Source organism: Macaca thibetana, chromosome 11 (genome assembly GCF_024542745.1).
Source record: "Macaca thibetana thibetana isolate TM-01 chromosome 11, ASM2454274v1, whole genome shotgun sequence".
NCBI lineage: Eukaryota > Metazoa > Chordata > Mammalia > Primates > Cercopithecidae > Macaca > Macaca thibetana.
The window spans coordinates 64,784,023-64,809,564 of NC_065588.1; the positions used below are offsets into that span (position 1 = coordinate 64,784,023).

Genomic DNA, 25,542 nt, shown 5'->3' on the forward strand with positions numbered 1-25,542 from the left:
TCAAGTCTCCCAATGTGTTAGGATTACAGGCCTGAGCCGCTATGCCCAGCCAAACAAAAATTTTTTTAATTAACAGAAAAATTTCTTGTGCCTTTTAAGCAAATGTTTGGAAGATTATATTCATATGTAGAAATGTAAAGATCAGATTCAGATGATAAAAAAGACCAAAATGTGGGAAAATTTTGACTAAAGTTGAAAAAGAATGATGTCCTTTTCATAGAGGGACTCTTTGGTAGTTTTGGTTTGTTTAGTAGACACAGTTTTTTTTAGAGTAGAACCTAAAAGAATGTGGAGTAAATGGTGGCAGTGGTTTGACCACAACAGTGGTATCTATTGCTAGAGAAATTAAAAATAGGATGTAAGATACTTAACTCCCCTTTTTACCAAAGGCTTCAGATAAAGAGAAAATGGGAGCAAGTCCAGAGATGATAGGCACTGTGTGGGCTAATGATTTTTTTAGAGATGATGTCTCACTATGTTGTCTAGGCTGGTTTGGAACTCCTGGCCCCAAGCAATCGTCCCACTCAAGCAAGACTCAAGTAACTGGGCCTGTAGATGTGATCTGTCATGCCCACCTGGCAAGTGATTTTTATATGTTATGGTTTATTGTACAATACAAGCTACTCACTGTGTGTTTTATTGTGAGAAGCTCACTAAGTTAGAAGGTTTTTCAGTTTTGTGCAGTATTTTTTTCTATTCATATTTCTATTTCTCATAAGCTGGGAAAAACATCATCAGAGTTCATTGGGGTGACATCTTACATCTAAAACCTTAAAACTAAGTTGAGATTAATTATCACAAAATAAATTCCCCCATATCTCCACCAAACCTCCCACCACTCATGACTTGATGACTTCAATCATACTCATCCCGTTCCCCAGAGTGCCCTCACTTTCCAAGTGAACTCCCCTATTCCCTAACGATTTATATATCCACTGGTCTGGTTTAAATATCCACTTAGGAATTCTTGCCTGATAGTTCTTTATAGGTAGACAATTGTTCTCTTCTGTGCATCCACAGCAAGCACTTTATTCTGTAGACCCTGCTTGATTGTGCTAACACAGTGCAAACACTGAACATTTTAATTTATAAAACGGAGTGTCTTCTGGGCTTTAATATGTAGTTGTCACATTTGTTTTTCCTCTGATTTCTGGGCCACACAACCTCTTTGTTACAGTTAAAACTAATATCTCAGCCTGGCGCGATGGCTCACACCTGTAATCCCAGCACTTTGGGAGGCCGAGGCAGGCGGATCACGAGGTCAGGAGTTCGAGACCAGCCTGGCCAATATGGCGACACTTTGTCTCTACTAAAAAATACAAAAATTAGCCAGGCATGGTGGCGTGTGCCCATAGTCCCATCTACTGAGGAGGCTAAGGCCGGAGAATCACTTGAACTTGGGAGGTGGAGGTTGCAGTGAGCTGAGATCATGCCACTGCTCTCCAGCCTGGGCAACAGAGTAAGACTCTGTCTCAAAAAAACAAAAAAACCTAAACATCTCTAATCTGGTCATTGAAATTGAGGTGTAAAGCAAATTAATATTTTCTCATTGCCTCTTGTATCCTCCTTTTCCTGTGTAAGAAATAATAAGGCCCACTATAAGGTAGTGGAGTAGAGAGAATGGAATTGATTCCAGAAATACCAAGGTGGAATGAATCAGACTTGATAATGGAGAGAAGAATCCATGACAACTCCCAGGTATACAGTTACCTATTAAAATAGTATGCTATTGAAGTCCTTTAGGTGTCTTAAGCACTGTAAACACCTAGATAGATGTAATTTTTAAAAATAGCAAATTAACATTTACTGACTACTTCCTATGTGTTACTCATTGTGCTACACATTTTGCATAGGGTAAGTTATTTCATTTGAATCTTTAAAAACTGTAAGAAGTAGATACTCGTATTTCCATTTTCAAATGAGGAAATGAGACAGAGTTTAAAATAATATAACCAAAGCCACTCAACTAATACTTAGTAGAACTGATTCCAACCCAGACAATGGGATGTAAAGGCTATACTGAGTCAGTATGCATCCCTATAGATTTTACTGCTAGTTCAGATGACAGGAAAAGAATGACTTTTTTTTAGTCACATCTAGAGAATTGGGAGCAGGGAGGAGTTCTGCACAAATATGCCTATTTGGAAAGATCTGATAGAAACTAATAAGGTGGTCTTGAGCCTACATCATTATTATTTTTTTTACCTGTTTTTGAAATTGGTCTCTCCTTTTTTAAAAAAATCACTTAACTATTTTGCTTATCTATTGACTCAGGTGAGAAATCTATTAAACTGATTCTTCTGCATTTGTCAGATTATTGATAAATTGTTTATATTCTACCATACATGACCAAATACTGAACTGAAAAGGTAACTATAGAAATAAAACTGTAAGGCCGGGCGCGGTGGCTCACGCCTGTAATCCCAGCACTTTGGGAGGCCGAGACGGGCGGATCACGAGGTCAGGAGATTGAGACCATCCTGGCTAACACGTTGAAACCCCGTCTCTACTAAAAATACAAAAAAAATTAGCTGGGCGTAGTGGTGGGTACCTGTAGGCCCAGCTACTTGGGAGGCTGAGGCAGGAGAATGGCGTGAACCTGGGAGGCGGAGCTTGCAGTGAACCGAGATTGTGGTGGCCACCGCACTCCAGCCTAGGCAACTGAGCAAGACTCTGTCTCAAAAAAAAAAAAAAAAAAAAAAACTGTAAAAGTTAACCTTACGTTGCATGTCAAATTATATGTTGTTGAATATTTCAGTGAGAAGGTTGGTGTAATTAATGGAAAAAACTTGATTTACTAGCAGTGTTAATCCATGGAAAGGGCAAGGGAATTTTTTCCTACTTGAGGTATTATAAATATGGTCAGAATAGAGAAAATGCTATACACAGTCTGATAATCTACAAATTTTGCACTTTCTAGATTTAGAACTCTTGTTCACAGGAGATCTTTCTTGGCAGAATGAGTAAGATTGGAAACATTTTCCATGTGTCCTCATTATGAGAGAGGCAGACAACTCAAAGTAAATATGATAAGCAGTCTTCATTTTAGCAGCTTTCTATTTATTTTATAGTTCCTTGTTAGAAGTTTTATTTATTTATTTTTTTTTTGAGACAGAGTCTCGCTCTGCCGCAGAAGTTTTATTTTTAAAAGAGGGTAGGAGAGGTAGTGTTTGGGCCCCTTATTTTTTCCTTCAAAAAGAATTTTTAAAGTCTGTCATTGTGTTCAACAGATTCATAACAGGTCCATCTGACAGTTGAATTAGTTGATTTTATTTGGAAATGAGAAAAGAACACAGTTATCCTCTTTAGCTATTAAAATATTACTTTTGGAGTTGGAGGTGGAAAGGAGAAATCAAGTATCTTCTCTTCCAGAAAGTGCAGTGAGAGAAGCAATGTTACCTGACTTCAGGAACCAGTATTTAAGGCCTTTTTTTTTTTTTTTTTTTTTTTTTTTAAAGACAAAGTCTCACTCTGTTACTCTGTTATCCAGGCTGGAGTGCAGTGGTACGATCTCGGCTCACTGCAACCTCCGCCTCCTGAGTACAAGCAGTTCACCTGCCTCAGCCTCCCTAATAGCTGGGATTACAAGCGCTTACCACCTCACCTGGCTGATTTTTGTATTTTAGTAGAGACGGGGTTTCACCATATTGGCCAGGCTGGTCTCGAATTCCTGACCTCAAGCAATCCACCCACCTCGGCCTCCCAAAGTGCTGGGATTACAGGCATGAGCCAGTGTGCCTGGCCTAATTAGGCCTTTCTTTATAATTTAGGATCACAAAATTTCAAACTGGGGTTGGAGGGGTGAGTGCAGTAGCTAAACAGCTTGAGATTGGAGAACTGCTTGTTACCAGTGTTTTGCAAAATTTCCATTTTAGTTATACCCATGCAGAGATTTTTTTTTTTTTGAGACGGAGTCTTGCTCTGTCGCCCAGGCTAGAGTGCAGTGGCCAGATCTCAGCTCACTGCAAGCTCCGCCTCCCAGGTTTACGCCATTCTCCTGCCTCAGCCTCCCGAGTAGCTGGGACTGCAGGCGCCCGCCACCTTGCCCAGCTAGTTTTTTGTATTTTTTAGTAGAGACGGGGTTTCACCGTGTTAGCCAGGATGGTCTCGATCTCCTGACCTCGTGATCCACCCGTCTCGGCCTCCCAAAGTGCTGGGATTACAGGCTTGAGCCACCGTGCCCGGCCTGAGATTTTTTTTTTTTTTAATACCAAGTCTCGCTCTGTCGCTCAGGCTTGAGTGCAGTGGCGCAATCTCTACTTACTGCAAATTCTGCCTCCTGGGTTCAAGTGATTCTCCTGCCTCAGCCTCCTGAGTAGCTGGTACTACAAGCGCCCGCCACCTCACCTGGGTAATTTTTTGTTTGTTTTATATTTTTAGTAGAGTTGGGGCTTCACCATGTTGGCCAGGCTGGTCTCAAACTCCTGACCTCAGGTGATCCGCCCGCCTCGGCCTTCCACAGTCCTGGGATTACAGGCATGAGCCACTGCACTCAGCTATTTTTTGGCGTATTTTAAGGGAAAGAAATCACGCTTTTTAAATGTTGCTTATTGCTTTTCAAGGATTTGATTCTTATAAGCTACTTTTTCATTTATTAATGAGATTTAAATAAATCAGGTTATAAAGTTAAGAGCAGTTGTCTCTGGAACCCAGAAGTTGGTTTTAACACTAGCGTTTCTGCTGCAGGGCATTTCTACTGGACTGTAATTCCTCGAAGGCAAGTATAAGAACTATTTTTTTGTTGTTTGTTTGTTTTAGGAACAAGGTCTTGTCACCCATGCTAGAGTGCAGTAATGCAATCATAATTCACTGTAACCTCCAATTGGTGGGCTTAAGTGATCCTCCCACCTCATTCTTTTGAGCAGCTGGGACTCTAGACATGTACTACCACACCCAGCTACTTTATAAATTTTTTGTGGAAGTGTGGTTTTGCTGTGTTGTCCAGACTAGTCTCGAGCAGTCTTCCCACCTCAGCCTCCCAAAATGCTGGGGTTGTACAGGCGTGAGCCACCATGCCTATCCCTACTTTTTTTTTTTTTTTTTTGAGACGGGAGTCTCTATTCAAGCAGTTCTTCTGCCTCAGCCTCCTGAATAGCTGGGTTACAGGTGTGCGCCATCATGCCCAGCTAATTTTTGTATTTTTAGTAGAGATGGCATTTCACCATGTTGGCCAGGCTCGTCTGGAACTCCTGACCTCAGGTGATCCACCCACCTTGGCCTCCCAAAGCGCTGAGATTCCAGGCGTGAGCCACCACACCCGGCCTGTCCCTACTTTTTTTAATGCCAGGATTTGTGTATTTCATCTTCAGTTGGGATTCATGGCATCTGTCAATAATTGATATGAACTTAAATGGCAATTTACCTGTAAAAAGATAACTTATTACTCATCTTCTAAAAGTCTATACTTCTGTCATTTGCTGGAAAAGAATTATTAATCTTTATTCAGCAAACATTTATAGACCGAATAGTGGACACCAACATAAGGACTACCCTGCAGCTGCTTGATGATGGTAATAACTAACATTTAATGCTTTTATCAACAGTGTACATTCTTATTTAATCTGTTCCTCAACTCTGTACAGTCAGTATTATTGTTGTCCGTATTTCACAGATTAAGACACCAGCCTAGAGGCCAGGTGCAGTGGCTTACACCAGTAATCCCAGCACTTTGGGAGGCTGAGGCGGGTGGATCACCTGAGGTCAGGAGTTCAAGATCAGCCTGGCCAACATGGTGAAACCCCACCTCTACTAAAAATATAAAATTAGCCAGGTGTGGTGGCACGGCCCTGTAATCCTGCTCTGGAGGCTGAGAGAAGAGAATCAGTTGAACCAGGGAGACTGAGGTTGCAGTGAGCTGAGATCACACCAGTGACTGCACTCCAGCCTGGGTGACAAGTAAAACTCCATCTCAAAATAAATAAATAAATAAAAGATGCCAGCCTAGAAATAAATGACCACCCCCAGTAAATTACATAGCTAGTTTTGGTCTCCTTATTTCCAGATTTCATGTTTTACCACACTGAGCTCCAAAGATGATACAGTATTTACTTTTAAGTGTATAAGGAAAAACTGAGTTTGGGCCTCAAACCAGCCCCACGATTTCTTTATTTACCAATTGTGAACTAGCCTCACTCAGTTAAGGAAGTCTCTTAAAAAGTCAGTTATTTAGTTTCATCTTCTTAAAATGTAGAATTGCTTTATGTTACTTAAATATGGGTCCATTTTTTTAATGAGTTAATTTGTTTGCTTTTCAAGATTTTGGATTCAAAGTTTTTAAGGTAACCTTGGATGCAAATTTTGTTAATTGGATTAATATAAATTTAAAGTTTTTAAAATTCCATTGGTCTGCTGTGTTTTATCCTGGATAGGATTAAAGCAGTCTTTAAAGGTAATCTGTTGTTGGCTTTAATGTTTTATAGTACATTCTGGTGACACTTGTCTCACTAGTCCACATTTTTTGTATATTTGGTATATAGATTTTTTCCTTGGTAGTCACTTGTTTTTACTTTTTATATTTTACTTCCCAGTCTTAATCTCTGTAACCAATTTGTATAATCCCTTATGCAGTCAGTCTCTTTATTTGTGGTATTATTTGAAGAGAAGTGTGCTTCCTGAGAGAGATGTCATGTCTGTGCCCTAATTTTTAGTTATATTGCTTTTATTGCATAAAGCATCTTGGACTAGCTTGCGAGAAGGTAAAAGAAAATGTGGTTGCATCTTGTCCTGGTTGAATGCCCACTAATCTTAATGGATTTTCCCAGTTGTGCATACCTTAGGAGTAAGGATGTTGTCTTATGTTTATTTTCACTCCTTTTTAAAATGTGTATTGTTTTTGAAAGATAATGACTCTAATATATCTATAATATCAAACCACCATTATGAAGTTAGAGAAGGAATATTTAGATTATCATTACATTTTATTACTAATGCAATTTATATTTTTTATAGTAATTAAGGAATATAACTTTTTTTTTGAAACATAATAATAGTAATGTCAGTGGTTTGAGCTGCCACTCAATACACTAAAGAGAATTGCTATTCCTTCAGTTAAGAATCACTGCTCGACTTTTTTTTATTTTTATTTTTTGAGATGGAGTCTCCTCTGTCCACCTAGGCTGGAGTGTAGTGACGCGATCTTGGCTCACTGCAGCCTCGGCCTTCCAGATTCAAATGATTCTCCTGCCTCAGCCTCCTGAGCACCTGGGATTACAGGCGTGCACCATCATGCCCAGCAAATTTTTGTATTTTTTAGTATAGACGGGGTTTCACCATGTTGGCCAGCTAGTGTCGAACTCCTGACTTAAAGTGATCTGCCCACCTCGGCCCCGCAAAGTGCTGGAATTACAGACATGAGTCACCATGCCCAACCTAAGATGCTTTTAAAATTCCATTTATGTTTAATTCTTCAAAGTCTGGTGCATGTAACATTATTGTAACAAAACATTTTATAATTGAAAGGGACTTTAGGGATCTAGTCTAGAAGTCAAAAACTGCCAGACCAGGGTTCAGATCTCTTATCTCTCAAATTGATTTTGTTGGTTTATACAATATTCATAAGTTTTAGAATTCAAATGACTTTACCTATAAAGCATTCACTCTCTACTTGACCACAGTTCACGTTATTACCTAATAAGACCTTACTGCTTCAGGCATTTACATGGCTAGCTGACTGATGTAAGGCATCTGAGTGTTCAATATTTCCCCCTTCCCTCATTCCATCTTTTTGTAGACAAGGAATCTGGAAACAGAGAATTAAGTGATTTATCTCAAGATAAAAACTTTTTAAATAGAGCTGCTTAAATTCAAAGTTAATGTTACTTTCTACAGCTTGTTGTCTCCTTAGAAAATAGTACAAGGTAATACATAATCAAGTCCTAAAGTATTTGGTATAACTTGTCATGAAGGAGAATGATCACTGTGGGCTGAGTTAGTGCAAGAATGCTTCAGAGACATTTCCTTGACACCTCCTAAGAACTGCATCTTGAAATGTGCTGTCCTGATTCTGTGTTGTTCTTGCTACACAGTTGAGGAAAAGAGATAAATGCCCTCCTGTAAAGAGCTGGCATGGGAAATCACCAAAGGGCATTTTGTACATATTGAAAAACAGCACCTCATAAGACCAACTACATTTAGACTTCTCCAGAAATCCCATTTATGCCCCTTTTTGCAGAGGAAGGGGCTGGATAAATCTCTGACTCCCAAATCCAAATTTAACTAATTAGCATGTCACCCCACCAAAGATTTTTTTTTTTTTTTTTTTTTTTTTTTTGATACTGAGTCTTGCTCTGTTGCCAGGCTGGAGTGCAGTGGCGCAGTCTCGGCTCACTGCAACTTCTGCCTCCTGGATTCAAGCAATTCTCCTGCCTCAGGCTCCTGAGTAGCTGGTATTACAGGCACCCGCCACCACACCTGGCTAATTTTTTTATTTTTAGTAGAGACGGGGTTTCACCATGTTAGTCAGAGACCATCCTGACTGACCTCGTGATCTGCCTGCCTCAGCCTCCCAGAGTGCTGGGATTACAGGCATGAGCCACCGTGCCCAGCCCAAAGATGATTTTTTTAAATGCTCAACAGGACAAAGCTTAATGGTAGTCTTTTGTTAAAAACAAAATTTAATACCAATCCATTGACAGGACTCTGTGTACTGAGCAATATAGATTCACCTTAATAGAAGTCCTTCATAACCACCCTGTATAAAACCATCCATTTTTATCTCCTTTGGTTTTTTTTCCTCCATACTGCTTATCACACCTGACACTTTATATTGGCTTTGTTTCCCCTCTATACCCTTCACTCTGGATTATAAATTCTGAGGACAGGGTATTTTGTTCACTGCTTTATATTCCCACTGCCTAGAATAGTGCCTAACACATATTAGACACTCAGTATATTATTTATGGGTGTCGAATATTGAATGCTGTATTACAGTAGTGTTAATGGAAGGTGTCACTTCTTAGATTTTCTTTTCTGACCAGCACAGTTCTTGGGATGATGGAGTATGTCCTCAATAAATCTCAGCACCAAGTAAACAAGAATTTTCTTTTTAATACATAAATTTATCATTTTGTTATGCTTTTTAGTTTCCTCAGTGATTTTTTAGAATAACCCTTGTTCATAATTTGGAACAGTAATATCTACAGTTGAATCTTAGGAAGAATGTTACAGGCAATCCAGAATGTTGGATAATTAAATCAGTTATTTGCATTGTGATGTTTAATATAGTGAACACATTTAGACAAAAAAAAACTACCCGGTAATACCAGTTTTTATTTTCTTTGAGTCATGTCTTCAGGATTTTCTGTGAACTCAGAATTATTATTGCATTCATTATTGTTTTGTGAAAATACTAGTTAATAATTTCTAATTAATGAAATATTATCTTAGATAAATTTACTGAACTTAATGTAGAATATGATTTTTTTTTTTTTTTTTTTTTTTTTGGAGACAGGGTCTCACTTGTCACCCAGGCTGGAGTACAGTGGCACAAACATGGCTCACTGAAGCCTCGACCTCCTGGGCTCAAGTGATGCTCCCACCTCAGCCTCCCAAGTAGCTGGGACTACAGGTGTGTGCCACTACACTTGGCTAATTTTCATATTTTTTGTAAAGACTAGGTTTTGCCATGTTGCCCAGGCTGGTCTTGAACTCCTCCTGCATTAAAGCAGTCTACTTGTCTCTGTCTCCCAGAGTGCTGGCATTATAGGCATGAGCCACCACCCCCTTCTTCTACTTTCATTTCAGATAGTTACGAAGCAGCCACTGAAACCTGACTCTGGACAATGCCAAAGGAGGTTTTATTTTCTTGTCTTTCCATGTCTTTGCTGTGGTTTGCTCTGAAACTAGAATTAAACAGCTTTTTGAATTGATAAAAAAGAACCAATGCAAGTAAAACTCCAGCCTGTAGAGGAAATGGAAAAAGTTGTAGAAGTAATAATAAGTAAACTACTTTTAAACAAATGAGTAAGGTAGTAGGTATTTTGCAAGAAGTAAATAGCCAAGTGTAAAAGCTGTCAGTTACTTTCATCAGTCAGGTTAGTTGTAGTCACAGAAATTTTAGGTGATTATATGAGGAACTCAGATTAGGAATCTTTAAATGTAAATGACCTAATACTAAAAACTACCCCAAAAATATATTCAGATAAATAGCAGAAACATTTATGCATTTGAAAAAATCAGTGCATTCCACAGTTCCTCTGAATCAAAGATAAAAACAAATTAAATCAGTGTAGAAAATACTTTAAGTTTGAACAGTAGTGGAATTTTTAGTATTTTGATAGCTTTCTTTAGAGATTTAATTGATTTTCTTCATCTGTAATATTAGATTGTGTTGGAGAGGCAGTGTGAATCATGCATAAAGTTTATAATTGTGTATGTGCCTACTTGATATAGAAATTGCACCTTTTTGCTGATGAAGTATCGTATAGTTGCACTGTTGATAAGTTCATTTTGCATATATGCTACAGTCTTTTCTGTTTAACGGGTTGAGTAAAATGAAGATCCAGGAGTCCCTCAGTAGTTGGTATAATTGGTTAATTCATAGACTAAAGATTAATACAAATGTACTACATTTGCAGATTAATTCATACATAGGCATATTATTGATAACTAGTAATTCTTAACTGTACAGATAGTTTCAAACTGCATCCAGTTTTTACAAATGCTATTGTTTACAAGGAATACCGTAAAGAGAGCACATGTAAATGAACAAAATCCCATCACTTATGCTGGAAATTCAAACTAGAATGTTACACAGTAGACCAATAGCACCATAATTTTAGGCACAGTATTTAGCCAATATCTCTCATTGCTAACACAGTTTCATTTAATTTGTGTTGCCTTTGACTTCTTGAAGGTTGTTCATTCTAAAATTTCTTTGAGTTTATTTTTCTGTTGATTATAGTTTTTATTTTTCTTCCAAAATCTCTTCACTTTAAATGGTAGTACATGGCAGTAATACCTTCTGATAGTCAGAACTCTTAATAATTTGTAATATCAGGTATTCTGGTATTACTTTGTATCCTCTTTTTGACTTAATCCTTATCTTCTAACTACCTGATGTACAAGTAGTTAAAAATGACCAAGCTTCTTACAATATAATCATTTGCTTGTGGCACACCAGTTAAAGTACTAACTTAAGTCCTTTGCTACCTTATTTATCTTTTCATTCTAGATAAACTTTGCTTGCTAATTAATGGTAAATATTGCATTGATGTAAGATAGGTGTTTAAAATGTCAGCATTTACATTGAGTATTTCTTTTCCTATAAAGCACTTAAAATATGTTTAATGTTGTAATTTTCAGTAGTTAAGCATCTCTTAGCCCCTTTTGAGAAGTGTTTTCTGGGAAGTAATTAAGGCTTAACAGAATTAAACTTTAATTGATTCTTTTATGCTTACCTGCTTATTTCTTTAAAAAGGTACCCTCACCATTAGTTTATTAATCCAAGAAATACTTTTCTCTTCCAGCATCAGTGTTTTATAGTTACTCTATGAGTTGAGTGGCTAAACTTGGTATTTTTGAATTTTCTAAAGTCTGCTTCTTAAAAATACCAGTAATTATCAGCATTCTTATTATATAATATTGGGGTACTTATGGAACAACTTCACAATTTCTCTGTTAACTTCAGGTTTTGTTTCATTTGTTGTATATTTTTTTATTTGTTAACAATTGAACTGTCAGAAAAAAATAAGCAAAAGGAAAAGAAAATTCCCTATCCTACCACCTTGTTGTGTATTTTTTTTTCTTTTTTTTTATTCCAGGGAATTGAAATTTATTTTCTATTATACTCTCAAGATTTTTTCAATAATGAGATTCCTCCTAGGCTGTCAAAATTGCAGTCTGCATAACTTGAGGTACAATAGATTTCATTAAGACTTCTGTGATTAATATTAGCTGTCAGAGATAATGCCAATATTACAGGATTTTTGTTTAGTAATGTTTTTCTTAAATACTTAAAGGAGGGCTATTTCCCAGTCATTATCTCTGAACATTTTTAAATGATTCACAATACTGATGTGTGCACAGCTTTTTGCTTTTTTATATTGACATGGAGGGTTCTTATATGTTTTATTGAGCTATAGATTAAAGAGTCAAGCAGTGGGCGGGGCATGGTGGCTCATGCCTGTAATCCCAGCACTTTAGGAGGCCGAGGTGGGCAAATCACGAGGTCAGGATATGGAGACCAACCTGGCTAACACGGTGAAACCCCATCTCTACTAAAAATAATACATACAGAAAATAAGCCGGGCATGGTGGTGGGCGCCTGTAGTCCCAGCTCTTCAGGAGGCTGAAGCAGGAGAATGGTGTGAACCTGGGAGGCGGAGGTTGCATTGAGCTGAGATTGCGCCACTGCACTCCAGCCTGGGCGACAGAGCGAGACTCCGTCTCAAAAAAAAAAAAAAAAAAAAAAAAAAAAAGTCGAGCAGTGATTCTTAACTGAAGGAATAGCAGTTCTCTTAGCGTAGTGAGTGGCAGCTCAAACCATTGACATTACTATTATTTTAAAAGTTACTTTTTTTTTTGAGACGGAGTCTTGCTCTGTCACCCAGGTTGGAGTGCAGCAGTGCGCTCTGGGCTCACTGCAACCTCCCCCTCCTAGGTTCAAGGTATTCTCTTGCCTCAGTTTCCCGAGTAAGTGGGATTACAGGCACGTGCCACCACACCCGGCTAATTTTGTATTTTTAGAGGCTTCACCATGTTGACCAGGCTGGTCTTGAACTTCTGACATCCAGTGATCCAACCGCCTGGGCCTCCCAAAGTGCTGGGATTACAGGCATGAGCCACCGCGCCCAGCCTAAAATTTATCTTTTGTTGCCCAAGTATGTGCAAGGTGTTGTGTCAGTGACTGAAGAATTACTACATTTGTTTCCTTATTCTTTCTTTAATTTGTGGAACACATACTTCAGGCACAGTTTCAGGTTCTGGGAATATGGCAGTGAGTAAAACAGACAAAAATCCCTATCCTTATGGAGTTTACCTTCTTTTTAATCCATCTCACAACTTTATCATGTAACTGTTACTATCTTAATTTTACCTGGAAGGAAAGTGAGGCTCTGAAAGGTTTCATGATTTGCCCAAGATTATAGAAGACCACGATTTGAAACTTAGGTACCATTCGCCACTATGCTATGCTGTCAAAATTGTTCCCCCATGGGGTTCTGTGAAAGAGAACAATTAATCTCAACGTCTCAAATAGTAGTTGTTACAAATCTCTTTGAAAATCTGATGTAACTATTCCCATTTTTAATTGTGCATGAAATTTTAGGGAATTGACACATTTCAAAATGCTCATTCTTAACCTGAACTAAGGACTTCAGGAAAAGAACACTTGAAGAGAAAGGTTATGCCTAGAGATCACAAATACACTACACAGATACAGGTGCTACAACTCTTTCCCAGTCCCTACCAGCACTACAAGCCAGTTATGTTGCTTATTGAGCAGAGTTGTCTTTTCTGCAAAACTAGATGCAACCACACTATCCTAAAAACAGGACAATGGCTGTTGCCAGTCAGTCGGAGTTGGCATTCACAATAAAAATCTGTTCGTTATTTCAGTCTTAAAAAAAGTCTTTTAAACAGTGTTTTCAAGACTGGTGTAGTAGAAAGCATAGATTTGAAAAAATATTGATTCAAATCTTGACTATCGTACTGTTGGGGCTTTTTTGTTTTGTTTTGCTCTTTAAGGTAACAAAAATACCCTGATAACATCCCCAAACTGGAAACAATCCAAATTTTCATCAGCTGGTGTGAATGGGTAAAGAAAATGTCATGTATTCAGATGGTATATTTTAATCAATAATAATAAAAGGAGCAAATTACTGATAGATACAATAATATGGATTAACCTGACTCATTCTAGCAACAAATAATAATGCTCATTCATGGATAAATGAAGCAGCTGGGAAAAAAGAGTCCCTAATCTCACTAAAGAAGTATAACTCCCACAGCCAACTCAGCCACCTTTGTGAGATAAGAAAATAAAGGCATACGTCTCTTAGAAAACACCTGATAAATGTATAGTTTTTATATTCAGTATTTTTAAATTGTTTTTATGTTGTTTCGGTCAGTTGTGTTACGTTTGGAGGTTTTAGTGAATATATATAGTTGCGCAGTTGCGCAGCCATCACTACAACCGGTTTTTGGCGTGTTTTGTTTTGTGGGTTTTTTTTTTTTTTGAGATGGAGTCTCCCACTCTTGCTGGGGCTGGAGTGCAGTGGTGTGATCTCGGCTTACTGCAACCTCTGCCTCTCAGGTTCACGCGATTCTTCTGCCTCAGCCTCCGGAATAGCTGGGATTACAGGTGCCCACCACCACGCCCTGCTAATTTTTTGTGTTTTTAGTAGAAGTGGGGTTTTACCATATTGTCCAGGCTGGTCGCAAACTCCTGACCTCGTGATCTGCCCGCCTTGGCCTCCCAAAGTGCTGGGATTACAGGTGTCGTCCAGCCCACTACAACCAGTTTTTAGAACACTTCCATCACCCCCAAAAGGTTTCCTGTGACTATATGTAGTCAGTCCCACTCCCACCCCCAGTAGAGGAAGGGTGGAGAATTGGATGCTCATGTTACCCTTGGAGCAGCAAAATTGAACAGATTTGGGGTTATTGTACTTCCATTTCTTAGTGAATGTGCAACATCAGTTTCTCCTGTGGCTCTGTTTGTACAAGTAGCTTCATCTGTAGGTTTTCATTTCTTCAAAAACAAAGACCCTTTTATTTAGTTTTTTCTAGCTTGTTTGTAAGACTGAAAATCTCAACCATTGTAGATTTTTTCAGATTACCAATTTTCCATTTTAAGTTTCCTATTTCAGACCTGAACCCATATACAAAAAGAAAGGCCATCTCTTTACTTTAGCTATTGGGGCTGTGCCAGAATACTTTTGAAAATTTCCTTAAATCAATTTTTATTTTGTATCCCATTAAATCTTTTTTTTTTTTTTAAGACAGAATCTCACTGTGTTGCCCAGGCTGGAGCCCAGTGGCGTGATCTCAGCTCACTGCAACCTCCGCCTCCCAGGTTCAAGCAATTTTCATGCCTCAGCTTTGCGAGCAGTTGGGATTACAGGCATGTGCCACCACACTCGGCTAATTTTTGTCTTTTTTTTTTTTTTTTTGTAGAAACAGGGTTTTGCAGCTGGGTATGGTGGCTCACGCCTGTAATCCCAGCACTTTGGGAGGCCAAGGCGGGTGGATCATGAGGTCAAGAGATTGAGACCATCCTGGCCAACGTGGTGAAGTGCCGCCCCCCCCCCCCCAAAAAAAAAGGGTTTTGCTATGGTGGCCAGGCTGGTCTTGAACTCTTGATATCAAGTGATTCTGTAGTTTTCTTCTACCTCTGAGCATCTTTTAGTAAGTCTGCTCATAGGGTGCTCCGTATTTGTGTTGTATAGTAATCATTTTAAATAAATCTATTTTCCTGAATGTTTTATTTCTGTGAAAAGCACAGGAATACAAAACTTTACTTAGAATTCTTTTTTTTTTTTTTTTCTTTAATAAGGTACTAGGTTTTGACAAGCCTGCATCATGCGTGAGTATAAGCTAGTCGTTCTTGGCTCAGGAGGCGTTGGAAAGTCTGCTTTGGTAAGTCATTCTTACTTTACCTAAGCCTTTCACTCCGAGACGTTCTTTTTCTGTTGAGTTTTAGGTTTTGATAAGTCTTTGTTAAGATAAAATCCCTTAATGACTTTAGAAGCAATGTAATATTTTTCTTGTAATTTTACTCAACTTTTAATTATATCTGGGTGGATCATATTCTCTCTGGAACATTGACTCCAGAATGACACGAATTATGCTGGAATACAATTTGAGCTAAGCACAGAGATTGAGAGCATACAAATATGTGTCTTTTTGCATTTGCATTTCAGAGGCAGGTAGAATAAGTTTTGGTCTTTTTATTTTTATTTGTTTTCAGACAGGGTCTCACTCTGTTGCCCAGGCTAAGGGGTCAGGTGATCTCAGCCTCCTGAATGCTTGGGACTACAGGCATGTGCCTTCATGCCAGGCTAATTTTTATAAAGTTTTTTGTAGAGATGGTGTCTTGCTGTATTGCTCAGGCTGGTCTTAAACTCCTGGCCTCAAGTAATCCACCTTTGCCTCCCAAAGTGCTGGAATTACAGGCATAAATCACCATGCCTGGCTTGCTTTTTCTTCTTACATATAGTCTTACCCTATACATTTTATGTTAGAAAATATCAAAGCTTATAAAAAGTCTTCTTCAAATATTACGTTTGACTGTCCAGTTTTACATTATTATTTTAATGGCCATGTTTTCTGCATCAAGGAATGGTGTAGCAAGAATAACTCGGTAATGAGGGTTGGGAAAGGGGAAAAACGTAGGGAAAATAATTTGATGAATAGTTCAGAGCTTAGCAAAGCCTCACAAGCAAATAGATTGACCTTCTGCCTCACTCATAAGATAAACCATCTTGGCCACTTAGAAAGGCCACCTAGCTGAGAATTGACATGCTTGGAACAAACGGAGAAGTATATATGATGTGAAATGAACTGCTTTTTCAATTTGTATCCAAAGTGATGGGGAGGTCAGTTGATTGTGCATGTATGTGTGTATACATAACATAAAATTAGTCAATTTCTAATTTAAAATTCAAATTTAAGCTCTTAAGACTGAAACAACACCGGCACGGTGGCTCACACCTATAATCCCAACACTTTCGGAGGCCGAGGCGGGCAGATCACCTGAGGTCAGGAGTTCTAAAGCAGCCTGGCCAATATAGTGAAACCCCATCTCTACTAAAAATACAAAAATTAGCCAGATGTGGTGGTGCATGCCTATAATCCCAGCTACTTGGGAGGCTGATGTGGGAGAATGGCCTGAACCCAGGAGGCGGAGGTTGCAGTGAGCCAAGATTGTGTCACTGCACTCCAGCGTGGGAGACAGAGCAAGACTCTGTCTCAAAGAAAAAAAATAAAAGAATAAAAGACTGAAACAAGAGACATTTAAAATTTTTAAATATATGATCTCTAAATTTAGAATTACCCAATAAGGAGCATAGTGATTATTTATTTAAAAATAGAAAACAGCTTTCTGAGGTAATTTTCTTACCAAATATATACATTCAAATGTAGTATTGGCTGTGGTTTTTTTCACCGATGGTGTAACTCCCTGTGTGAAATCAGTTTACAATTTAAAGATTGAATGTACTCTTTTCTTTAGAAGTATAATGGTTTCTTAATTTTTTTTTCAGACTGTACAGTTTGTTCAAGGAATTTTTGTAGAAAAATATGATCCTACGATAGAAGATTCTTATAGAAAGGTATATATTACTTTGGAAGGCCTTTTGCTTTTGATTTTAATATAAATATTTTAGCTGTATAATTACTGAATGTTTTGTACAAAGTAGGATGGAGGCAGAGTTAATTTATAAAATTAGTAGGAAAAGTTTATAATTACTTTCTGGCATTGCATATTTACCAGTTTAAGAGGATCATAAACCCTCATACTCTGACATATTCACAGAATTTTAAGTTTATCCTGACCCTGAAGTTGTAATTTGACACGCAAACTTTAAAGCATGCCATCCATTTCAAGTAGTAGCCCCTTGTTACTTCCTATCCCCTACCTAGCAAGACTCATTACTCTCAAGCTCCCTTCTTTTTAACCTAGAAATTGGTGGACACAAGTCTTCCTAAGCTTTCTACTTACTAACCTCTTGAGAAAGTGCCACCACTCACAATATGGGTTGAATATCCCTTATCCAAAATACCTGGGACCAGAAGTGTTTTCAGATTTCAGATTATTTTCTGATTTTAAAATATTTGTATATACATAATGAAATAGAATGGGACCCATGTCTAAACAATTCATGGTTTCATATACACCTTATACACATAATCTTATGTAATATTTTTAATATTCTTACGCATGAAGCAAAGTTTTGGCTGCATTTTGACTGTGACTGGTCACATGAGCTCATGTGTGGAATTTTCCACTTGTAGCATGATGTTCCACACATGGCTCAAAAAGTTTTGGATTTGGAACATTGCAATTTTTGAATTTTTAGATTAGGAATGCTCAGCCTATAGTAAGGTGAATTCCTGTGACCACTAACATTATGTGACAATAAAACAATGTGTAGACATTTTTAACATAGTAGGGAAAGAGGTATTTCCCAGCTTTTATGAAGCAACTAACCTGGCCCTGCTGTTGTACAAACTGTGTTTCCGTTCCTCCCTCCATGTCCACAGTCTACCAAAAAAACTGGAAACTTTTTTGCACCCCAGCTATGAGACAGTAATACTCTTTTCTTTCTATATCTAATTCTAAATACCTATTTTTCCCTAGGAAATATTAGATGGAAAGGGGTAACAGGGATATATGTGCAAGTTATTTAATAGCTGTGGCTCTGCTTCCTTAATACCAGAAATCTTGTTCCAGTATGGTGAGGGCATATAGTTACCTAGAGAAATGAGGTATATCGAAAGTATCATGGGAGAATTGAGATAGATTACTTACGATATTGTTGGAACTATTGCTGGTTTTGTTTATTTATTTGAGCTATTTTGAAACTATTTTTTCTCTAGAATTAAGTGCTGAGAGATCATACTGAGACTGGATCTTGTAGGTTTCCCTCTGTTGACTTGGGAACACATGGCTTTTGAACCCGATTACAATTTGGGGGTCATTGAATCTTGATTACTTAGCTATTTTTCCTCCTGCTTTGTTGAAGTATTGCTTGATAGTAGTTTGTAAAGTTATAATCTGTGTATCTTATTTTTGATACATTAGCTTTTTTGTGTATATTAAGGTAGTCTTACATTTAAAAAATGAACATGTATTTTAATTTTTCTACCAGCAAGTTGAAGTAGATGCACAACAGTGTATGCTTGAAATCTTGGATACTGCAGGAACGGTAGGTAAAACTAAATATCAAAGTATATGCACCGTTTGTACAGTATTGACTTCATAAACGCTAGTACTCTATAGACAAATATTAGTTAAGCTTATTTAAAAGTACTGCTTGCAGCTGGTCGTAGTGGCTCACACTTCTGATCCCAGCACTTTGGGATGCCAAGGTTGCCAGATCACTTGAGGTCAGGAGTTCGAGACCAGCCTGGCCAACATGGCTAAACCCCGTCTTTACTAAAAATATAAAAATTAGCTGGGCATGGTGGAACATGCCTGTAATCCCAGCTACTCAGGAGGCTGAGGCAGGAGAATCTCTTGAACCTAGGAGACAGAGGTTGCAGTGAGCTAAGACTGTGGAGACTGTGCCACTACACTCCAGCCTGGGTGACAGAGCAAGACTGTGTCTCAAAAAAAAAATAAGAGTACTGGTTGCTAAACTTTAAATCTTTTTGTTGTTGTTCTGTTGAATTCTTAGTTTTATATTGGCCGGGCGCAGTAGCTCACGCCTGTAATCCCAGCACTTTGGGAGGCCAAGGTGGGTGGATCACTTAAGGTGAGGAGTTCGAGACCAGCCTGGCCAACACAGTGAAACCCCATATCTACTAAAAATATAAAAAAATTAGCCGAGTGTGGTGGTACACACCTGTAATCCCAGTTACTCGGGAGGCTGAGGCAGGAGAATAGCTTGAACCCAGGAGGCGGAGGTTGCAGTAAGCCAAGATCGTGCCACTGCAGTCCAGCCTGGGCAACAAAGCAAGACTCCGTCTCAAAAACAAAACAAAAAAAAGTATATTGCAATTTTTGTAATTGTAGTGGGTCATTTAAAATTTTAGAAAATGTGTTAGAAGGAAAATTTTCAGTCTCACTAGTACTTTTAAAACAATATATTACCGTATTTCAAATAATACAGGCATACATTCATTCCTCAGCAGCTGTGTGAAATATTTTGATTGAGGCTGGGTGCGATGACTCATGCCTTGTAATCCCAGCACTTTGGGAGGCCAAAGTGGGTGGATCGCCTGAGGTCAGGAGTTCCAAGACCAGCCTGGCCAACATGGTGAAACCCCGTCTCTATTAAAATACAAAAATTAGCCAGATGCAGTGGCAGGCACCTGTAGTCCCAGCTACTCAGGAGGCTGAGGCAGGAGAATTGCTTGAACCTTGGAGGTAGAGGTTGCAGTGAGCTGATAACGCACCACTGCACTCCAGCTTGGGTGACAGAGCGAGTCTCCATCTCAAAAGAAAAAGAAATATTTTGATTGGTATCTGTTCTCCTTCCAGGTATTTATAGACAAACTAGATTTGTAGGTATGTGAAGAGGAAGGGAAGATTTGTTGTTGGTGTATGGTATTCATTCAGCTAATGTTTGAATACCTGATACATGTCAGTCACTGTGTTCTTACCTTCGAATGCTCTCAGTCTAGCGAAGAAAAAGTAGTATGGGAAAATGGGATGGTGTAGATCATGCTAATGGAGCCCTACAGAACTACAGCATTTGAGTCATAGCTGTATAGATTAACTTGGCTGATACAATTGAGGTGCTCTTACACATTATGATGTATTTTTAAAAGCTGCCTTTAGTAACTTTTGGGGACGGGATATTTCTGTTCCACTTGAGTATATTTTTTATATATAAATCTACTTTGGTGTATGATTTTAAAATAAGAAACCTATTTCTGGCCAGGTGTGATGGCTCACGCCTGTAAATCCTAGCACTTTGGGAGGCCGAGATGGGCAGATCACAAGGTCAGGAGATGGAGACCATCCTGGCCAACATAGTGAAACCCCATCTCTACCAAAATACAATAGCCGGGCATGGTGGCACCCGCCTATAGTCCCAGCTACTCTAGAGGCTGAGGCAGGGGAATCATTTGAACCCGGGAGGCAGAGGTTACAGTGAGCTGAGATCGCGCACTGCACTCCAGCCTGGTGACAGAGCAAGACTCTGTCTCAAAAAAAAGGAACTAAAATGCCAGTTTTTCAAATAGTATCTTGTCATAGATTGTAATTTTAACAAAGTTACATAATACTACAATATTCTTCATTGAGCTATAATTATAGACTTCGAAATTGTAAAAATAACTGTCAAAACATTCTTGTTTTTTAACGTTCCTTTCTTTCTATTGTAGGAACAATTTACAGCAATGAGGGATTTGTACATGAAAAATGGACAAGGATTTGCATTAGTTTATTCCATCACAGCACAGTCCACATTTAACGATTTACAAGACCTGAGAGAACAGATTCTTCGAGTTAAAGACACTGATGATGTAAGCTGACTTCCTAATAAATATATTTTATTTCAAAACTCTGATTATAATTGTATAAGTCTAAATTTAAATTCATTTTAAAGCTCATGTATTTTGGTGGGGAGGGGGGTGGTGGTTTTTTTATACTTTTTCCTTGAAAGGCAAAAATACCCATACATGTTTTCAAATATATATCATGTGGAAAGTGAGAAATTTCCTCATTTGCCATTATCCTGTGAAAATTAAATGTTCGGCCGGGCGCGGTGGCTCACGCCTGTAATCCCAGCACTTTGGGAGGCCGAGGCGGGCGGATCACAAGGTCAGGAGATCGAGACCACGGTGAAACCCCGTCTCTACTAAAAATACAAAAAACTAGCCGGGCGCGGTTGTGGGCGCCTGTAGTCCCAGCTACTCGGGAGGCTGAGGCAGGAGAATGGCGTGAACCCGGGAGGCAGAGCTTGCAGTGAGCTGAGATCCGGCCACTGCACTCCAGCCTGGGTGACAGAGCGAGACTCCGTCTCAAAAAAAAAAAAAAAAAAAAAAAAGAAAATTAAATGTTCAAGCCTGTAATCTCAGCACTTTGGGAGGCCGAGACGGGCGGATCACGAGTTCAGGAGATCAAGACCATCCTGGCTAACACGGTGAAACCCCGTCTCTACTAAAAAAATACAAAAAAAATTAGCCGGGCGAGGTGGCTGGCGCCTGTAGTCCCAGCTACTCGGGAGGCTGAGGCAGGAGAATGGCGTGAACCCGGGAGGCGGGGCTTGCAGTGAGCTGAGATCCGGCCACTGCACTCCAGCCTGGGCAACAGAGCCAGACTCCGTCTCAAAAAAAAAAAAAAAAAAAGAAAATTAAATGTTATACCCTTCCTTCTTTTTTTTTTCTTTGAGACACAGTCTCACTCTGTCGCCCAGGCTGGAGTGCGGTGGCCCGATAGCATCACCAGGATGGTCTCGATCTCCTGACCTTGTGATCCACCCGCCTCAGCCTCCCAAAGTGCTGGGATTACAGACATGATCCACTGCCTCTGGCCTTTTTTTTTATTTTTATTTTATGAGACAGAATTTCACTCTGTCTCCAGGCTGGAGTGCACTCTTGTCTCCAGGCTGGAGTGTCACTTTGTCACCAGGCTGGAGTGCAGTGGCGCAGTCTGGGCTCACTGCATCATCCACCTTACTGGGTTCAAGCAGTTCTCCTGCCTCAGCCTCCTGAGTAGCTGGGACGAAGGCGCATGCCACTATACCTGGCTAATTTTTGTGTTTTTAGTAGAGACGGTTTCACCATGTTGGTCAGGATGGTCTCCTGACCTCAGGTGATCCACCCACCTCGGCCTCCCAAAGTGCTGGGATTACAGGCATGAGCCACTGTGCCCGGACAATAATAATAATAATAATTTTTAAAGAAAGGCGCCGGGCGCGGTGGCTCAAGCCTGTAATCCCAGCACTTTGGGAGGCTGAGACAGGCGGATCACGAGGTCAGGAGATCGAGACCAGCCTGGCTAACACGGTGAAACCCCATCTCTACTAAAAAAAAAATACAAAAAACTAGCCGGGCGAGGTGGCGGGTGCCTGTAGTACCAACTACTCGGGAGGCTGAGGCAGGAGAATGGCGTAGACTTGGGAGGCGGAGCTTGCAGTGAGCTGAGATCTGGCCACTGCACTCCAGCCTGGGCGACAGAGCCAGACTCCGTCTCAAAAAAAAAAAAAAAAGAAAGGCAACAAATACATTAGATTCTAACATTATTAATTTAGGTGCCCCTTCAGAGTCTACCATAATGGAGTTTAGTTCCTCATCACACTAAATACAGCAGTGGTTCTCAAAATTGATTTTGCATCAGAATCACCTGTAGGACCAGTTAAAACATAGATTGTTGGGCTGAGATCTCAGAACTTCTGATTCAGTAGGTCAGCAGTAGGGCCCAAGAATTTGCATTTTTAACAAGTTTCAAGGTGGTGTTGGTGATGCTGATCTGGATACCGTAAGAACTAGGTTGGGCATGGTAGCTCACACCTCTAATCCCAGCACTTTGGGAGGCAAAGGCAGGTAGATCCCCTGAGCTCAGGAGTTCAAGACCTCCCTGGGCAACACAGCAAAACCCCACCTCTACCAGAAATTAAAAAAAAAAAAAAAAAATTAGCCGGCGTGGTGGCGCGTGCCTGTGGTCTCAGCTACTTGGGAGGCTGAGGTGGGACAATTGCTTAAGCCTGGGAGGTAGAGGTTGGCAGTGCGCCCAGATCACATCACTGCACTCCAACCAGGGTGACAGAGTGAGACCCTGTCTCAAAATAAATAAATACGACTCGTTGTACTGCAGTTTAATTATAGCAAATATTGTGAGAGCTGGGAGACACCCATGGTAAATACTGTTATTTTCTGGACTTCTGAAACAAGGGAATTTGGGGGGACCCTACATAATTACAGCAACCTCAGGGAACATTTTTTAATTTGTAAATCCATTTAATAAGTGGTCTTGATTTTTAGTAAATTAAGTTTGAGTGGTTTTTTGGGGTTTTTTGTTTTTTGTTTTGTTTTGTTTTTGAGACGGAGTCTTGCCCTGTCGCCCAGGCTGGAGTGCAATGGCACGACCTCGGCTCACTGCAACCTCTGCCTCCCAAGTTCAAGCAATTCTCCTGTGTCAGCCTCCCAAGTAGCTGGGATTACAGACGTGTGCTACCACACCCGGCTAATTTTTGTATTTTTAGTAGAGACAGGGTTTCGCCCTGTTGGCCAGGCTGGTCTCCAGCTCCTGACCTCAGGTGATCCACCTGCCTCGGCCTCCCAGAGTGCTGGGATTACAAGCGTGAGCCACTGTGCCCGGCCTTGATTGGGTTTTTTAATACAAGACTTTGAGAAATTAAAAATTCTGCTTTGGGGGCCTTCCAAATTTCTCCTTTTCGTGTTGTGCAACTGAGAATGCTGAGTTTAATAAATGCACGTCAGGAAACCAGAAAACTTGAAGTTGATTCACACCCTTTAGAGAAACATTTTAAAGTGCTGAAATATATTAGATTTTCACAGTAACACCGTTTTGTACTTCCTTTTAAAAAGTTTATGTTTTGCTTAGTATAATTAGTTATAAGTTCATTATGATAAAATTTTAAGGTTTTTTCCTCATCTCTCATAACAGGATCATAGCTTGTTTTCTCAAAATTTTATGTAAAAGTGTCTTATTTATGTCTGCATTGACTAGGTTGTGTTCTTTTTACTTAACATATGAGAGTTTTCTTTCTCTCTTTTCTTCCCTTTGGAGTTATTGTTTGACATCTCCATGAAAAGAGAAGGCGGTGGAGATAATTGACATCAAAGTTAATACTAATGTTTATGTTACAGATTAAATTATTAAGGCTGTAAATTTTATTATACATTATTTTTTTCTGTGGCATTATATGAAAAGTAATTCTTAGATTTGACTCTTAGAATTCTTTTTATTTCAATTCATATAGCATATTTACTTATTTGTTTTTACTCTCACAAATGTATTTTTAGGTTCCGATGATTCTTGTTGGTAATAAGTGTGACTTGGAAGATGAAAGAGTTGTAGGAAAGGAACAAGGTCAAAATCTAGCAAGACAATGGAACAACTGTGCATTCTTAGAATCTTCTGCAAAATCAAAAATAAATGTTAATGAGGTATGGTCAAATATACTTACAGTGGCTCTTTATTTGAAGTACAACATTGAAGATGAACAGAAAATGTCTTAACCCCAACTTAATATGTACTCAGGGTACATAATGATGTTACAGGACAAAAAAAAAAAAACCTCTTATGTTAAATGTATCCATGTAGTAAATAAACAACAATACTATTTCAGTCTCTATTAAATACTTGTACATTGATATGTACCATGAAAAAGGAAGACTGGACAGAAAATACAGGGATAGGGAAGACAGATTTAAGACTTCAGGTATATGAAGGATGTTATGAAAAAAATAGAGACTAAAATGCCAAAAGGCATGCATGTTTCTTGAAAGGCTCCAAGTCATGTTGTAGAGCAAAAACTTACAGTTTTTAAAAGGATTTTTTCTTTGTGTGATGGTAAATGTTCTAATTGAACTAAGTTAAGGTCTCTGCAGCTCCTTCAATTAAGTATTTTAAGGAGCACAATATTAACACTCCCCAAAAAATTTGAGCTTGGCAGTTATAACACCTGATTTTATTCTCATTCCTTAGCTGAACAATTCTGGGGATTAATTTATATCCATGGAAATTTCTGTTTTTTCAATTTACTTTTTTATTTTTGCGGGGGGAGGTGTTCCTCCTGTAAATTAAAACAAATTAATGTATTTGCAGATCTTTTATGACCTAGTGCGGCAAATTAACAGAAAAACTCCAGTGCCTGGGAAGGCTCGCAAAAAGTCATCATGTCAGCTGCTTTAATATACTAAATGCATTGTAGCTCTGAGCCAGGTATGTTCACTTATCTTTCCTCT

At 39.0% G+C, this 25,542-nt stretch overlaps 1 protein-coding gene across 2 annotated transcripts in view; it reads left to right on the top strand.

Moving 5' to 3' along the window:
• Nucleotides 1–25,542, top strand: part of RAP1B (RAP1B, member of RAS oncogene family) — a 50,898-nt gene that overhangs the window by 21,701 nt on the left and 3,655 nt on the right. For both annotated transcript variants that reach the window (XM_050748602.1, XM_050748601.1), the window contains exons 2-7: nucleotides 15,494–15,576; nucleotides 17,202–17,270; nucleotides 18,810–18,866; nucleotides 20,992–21,132; nucleotides 24,598–24,741; nucleotides 25,403–25,519. In XM_050748602.1, the coding sequence (XP_050604559.1) occupies nucleotides 15,520–15,576; nucleotides 17,202–17,270; nucleotides 18,810–18,866; nucleotides 20,992–21,132; nucleotides 24,598–24,741; nucleotides 25,403–25,489 (555 nt within the window). In that variant the 5' untranslated portion in view covers nucleotides 15,494–15,519 and the 3' untranslated portion in view covers nucleotides 25,490–25,519. The remainder of the gene's footprint in view (nucleotides 1–15,493; nucleotides 15,577–17,201; nucleotides 17,271–18,809; nucleotides 18,867–20,991; nucleotides 21,133–24,597; nucleotides 24,742–25,402; nucleotides 25,520–25,542) is intronic.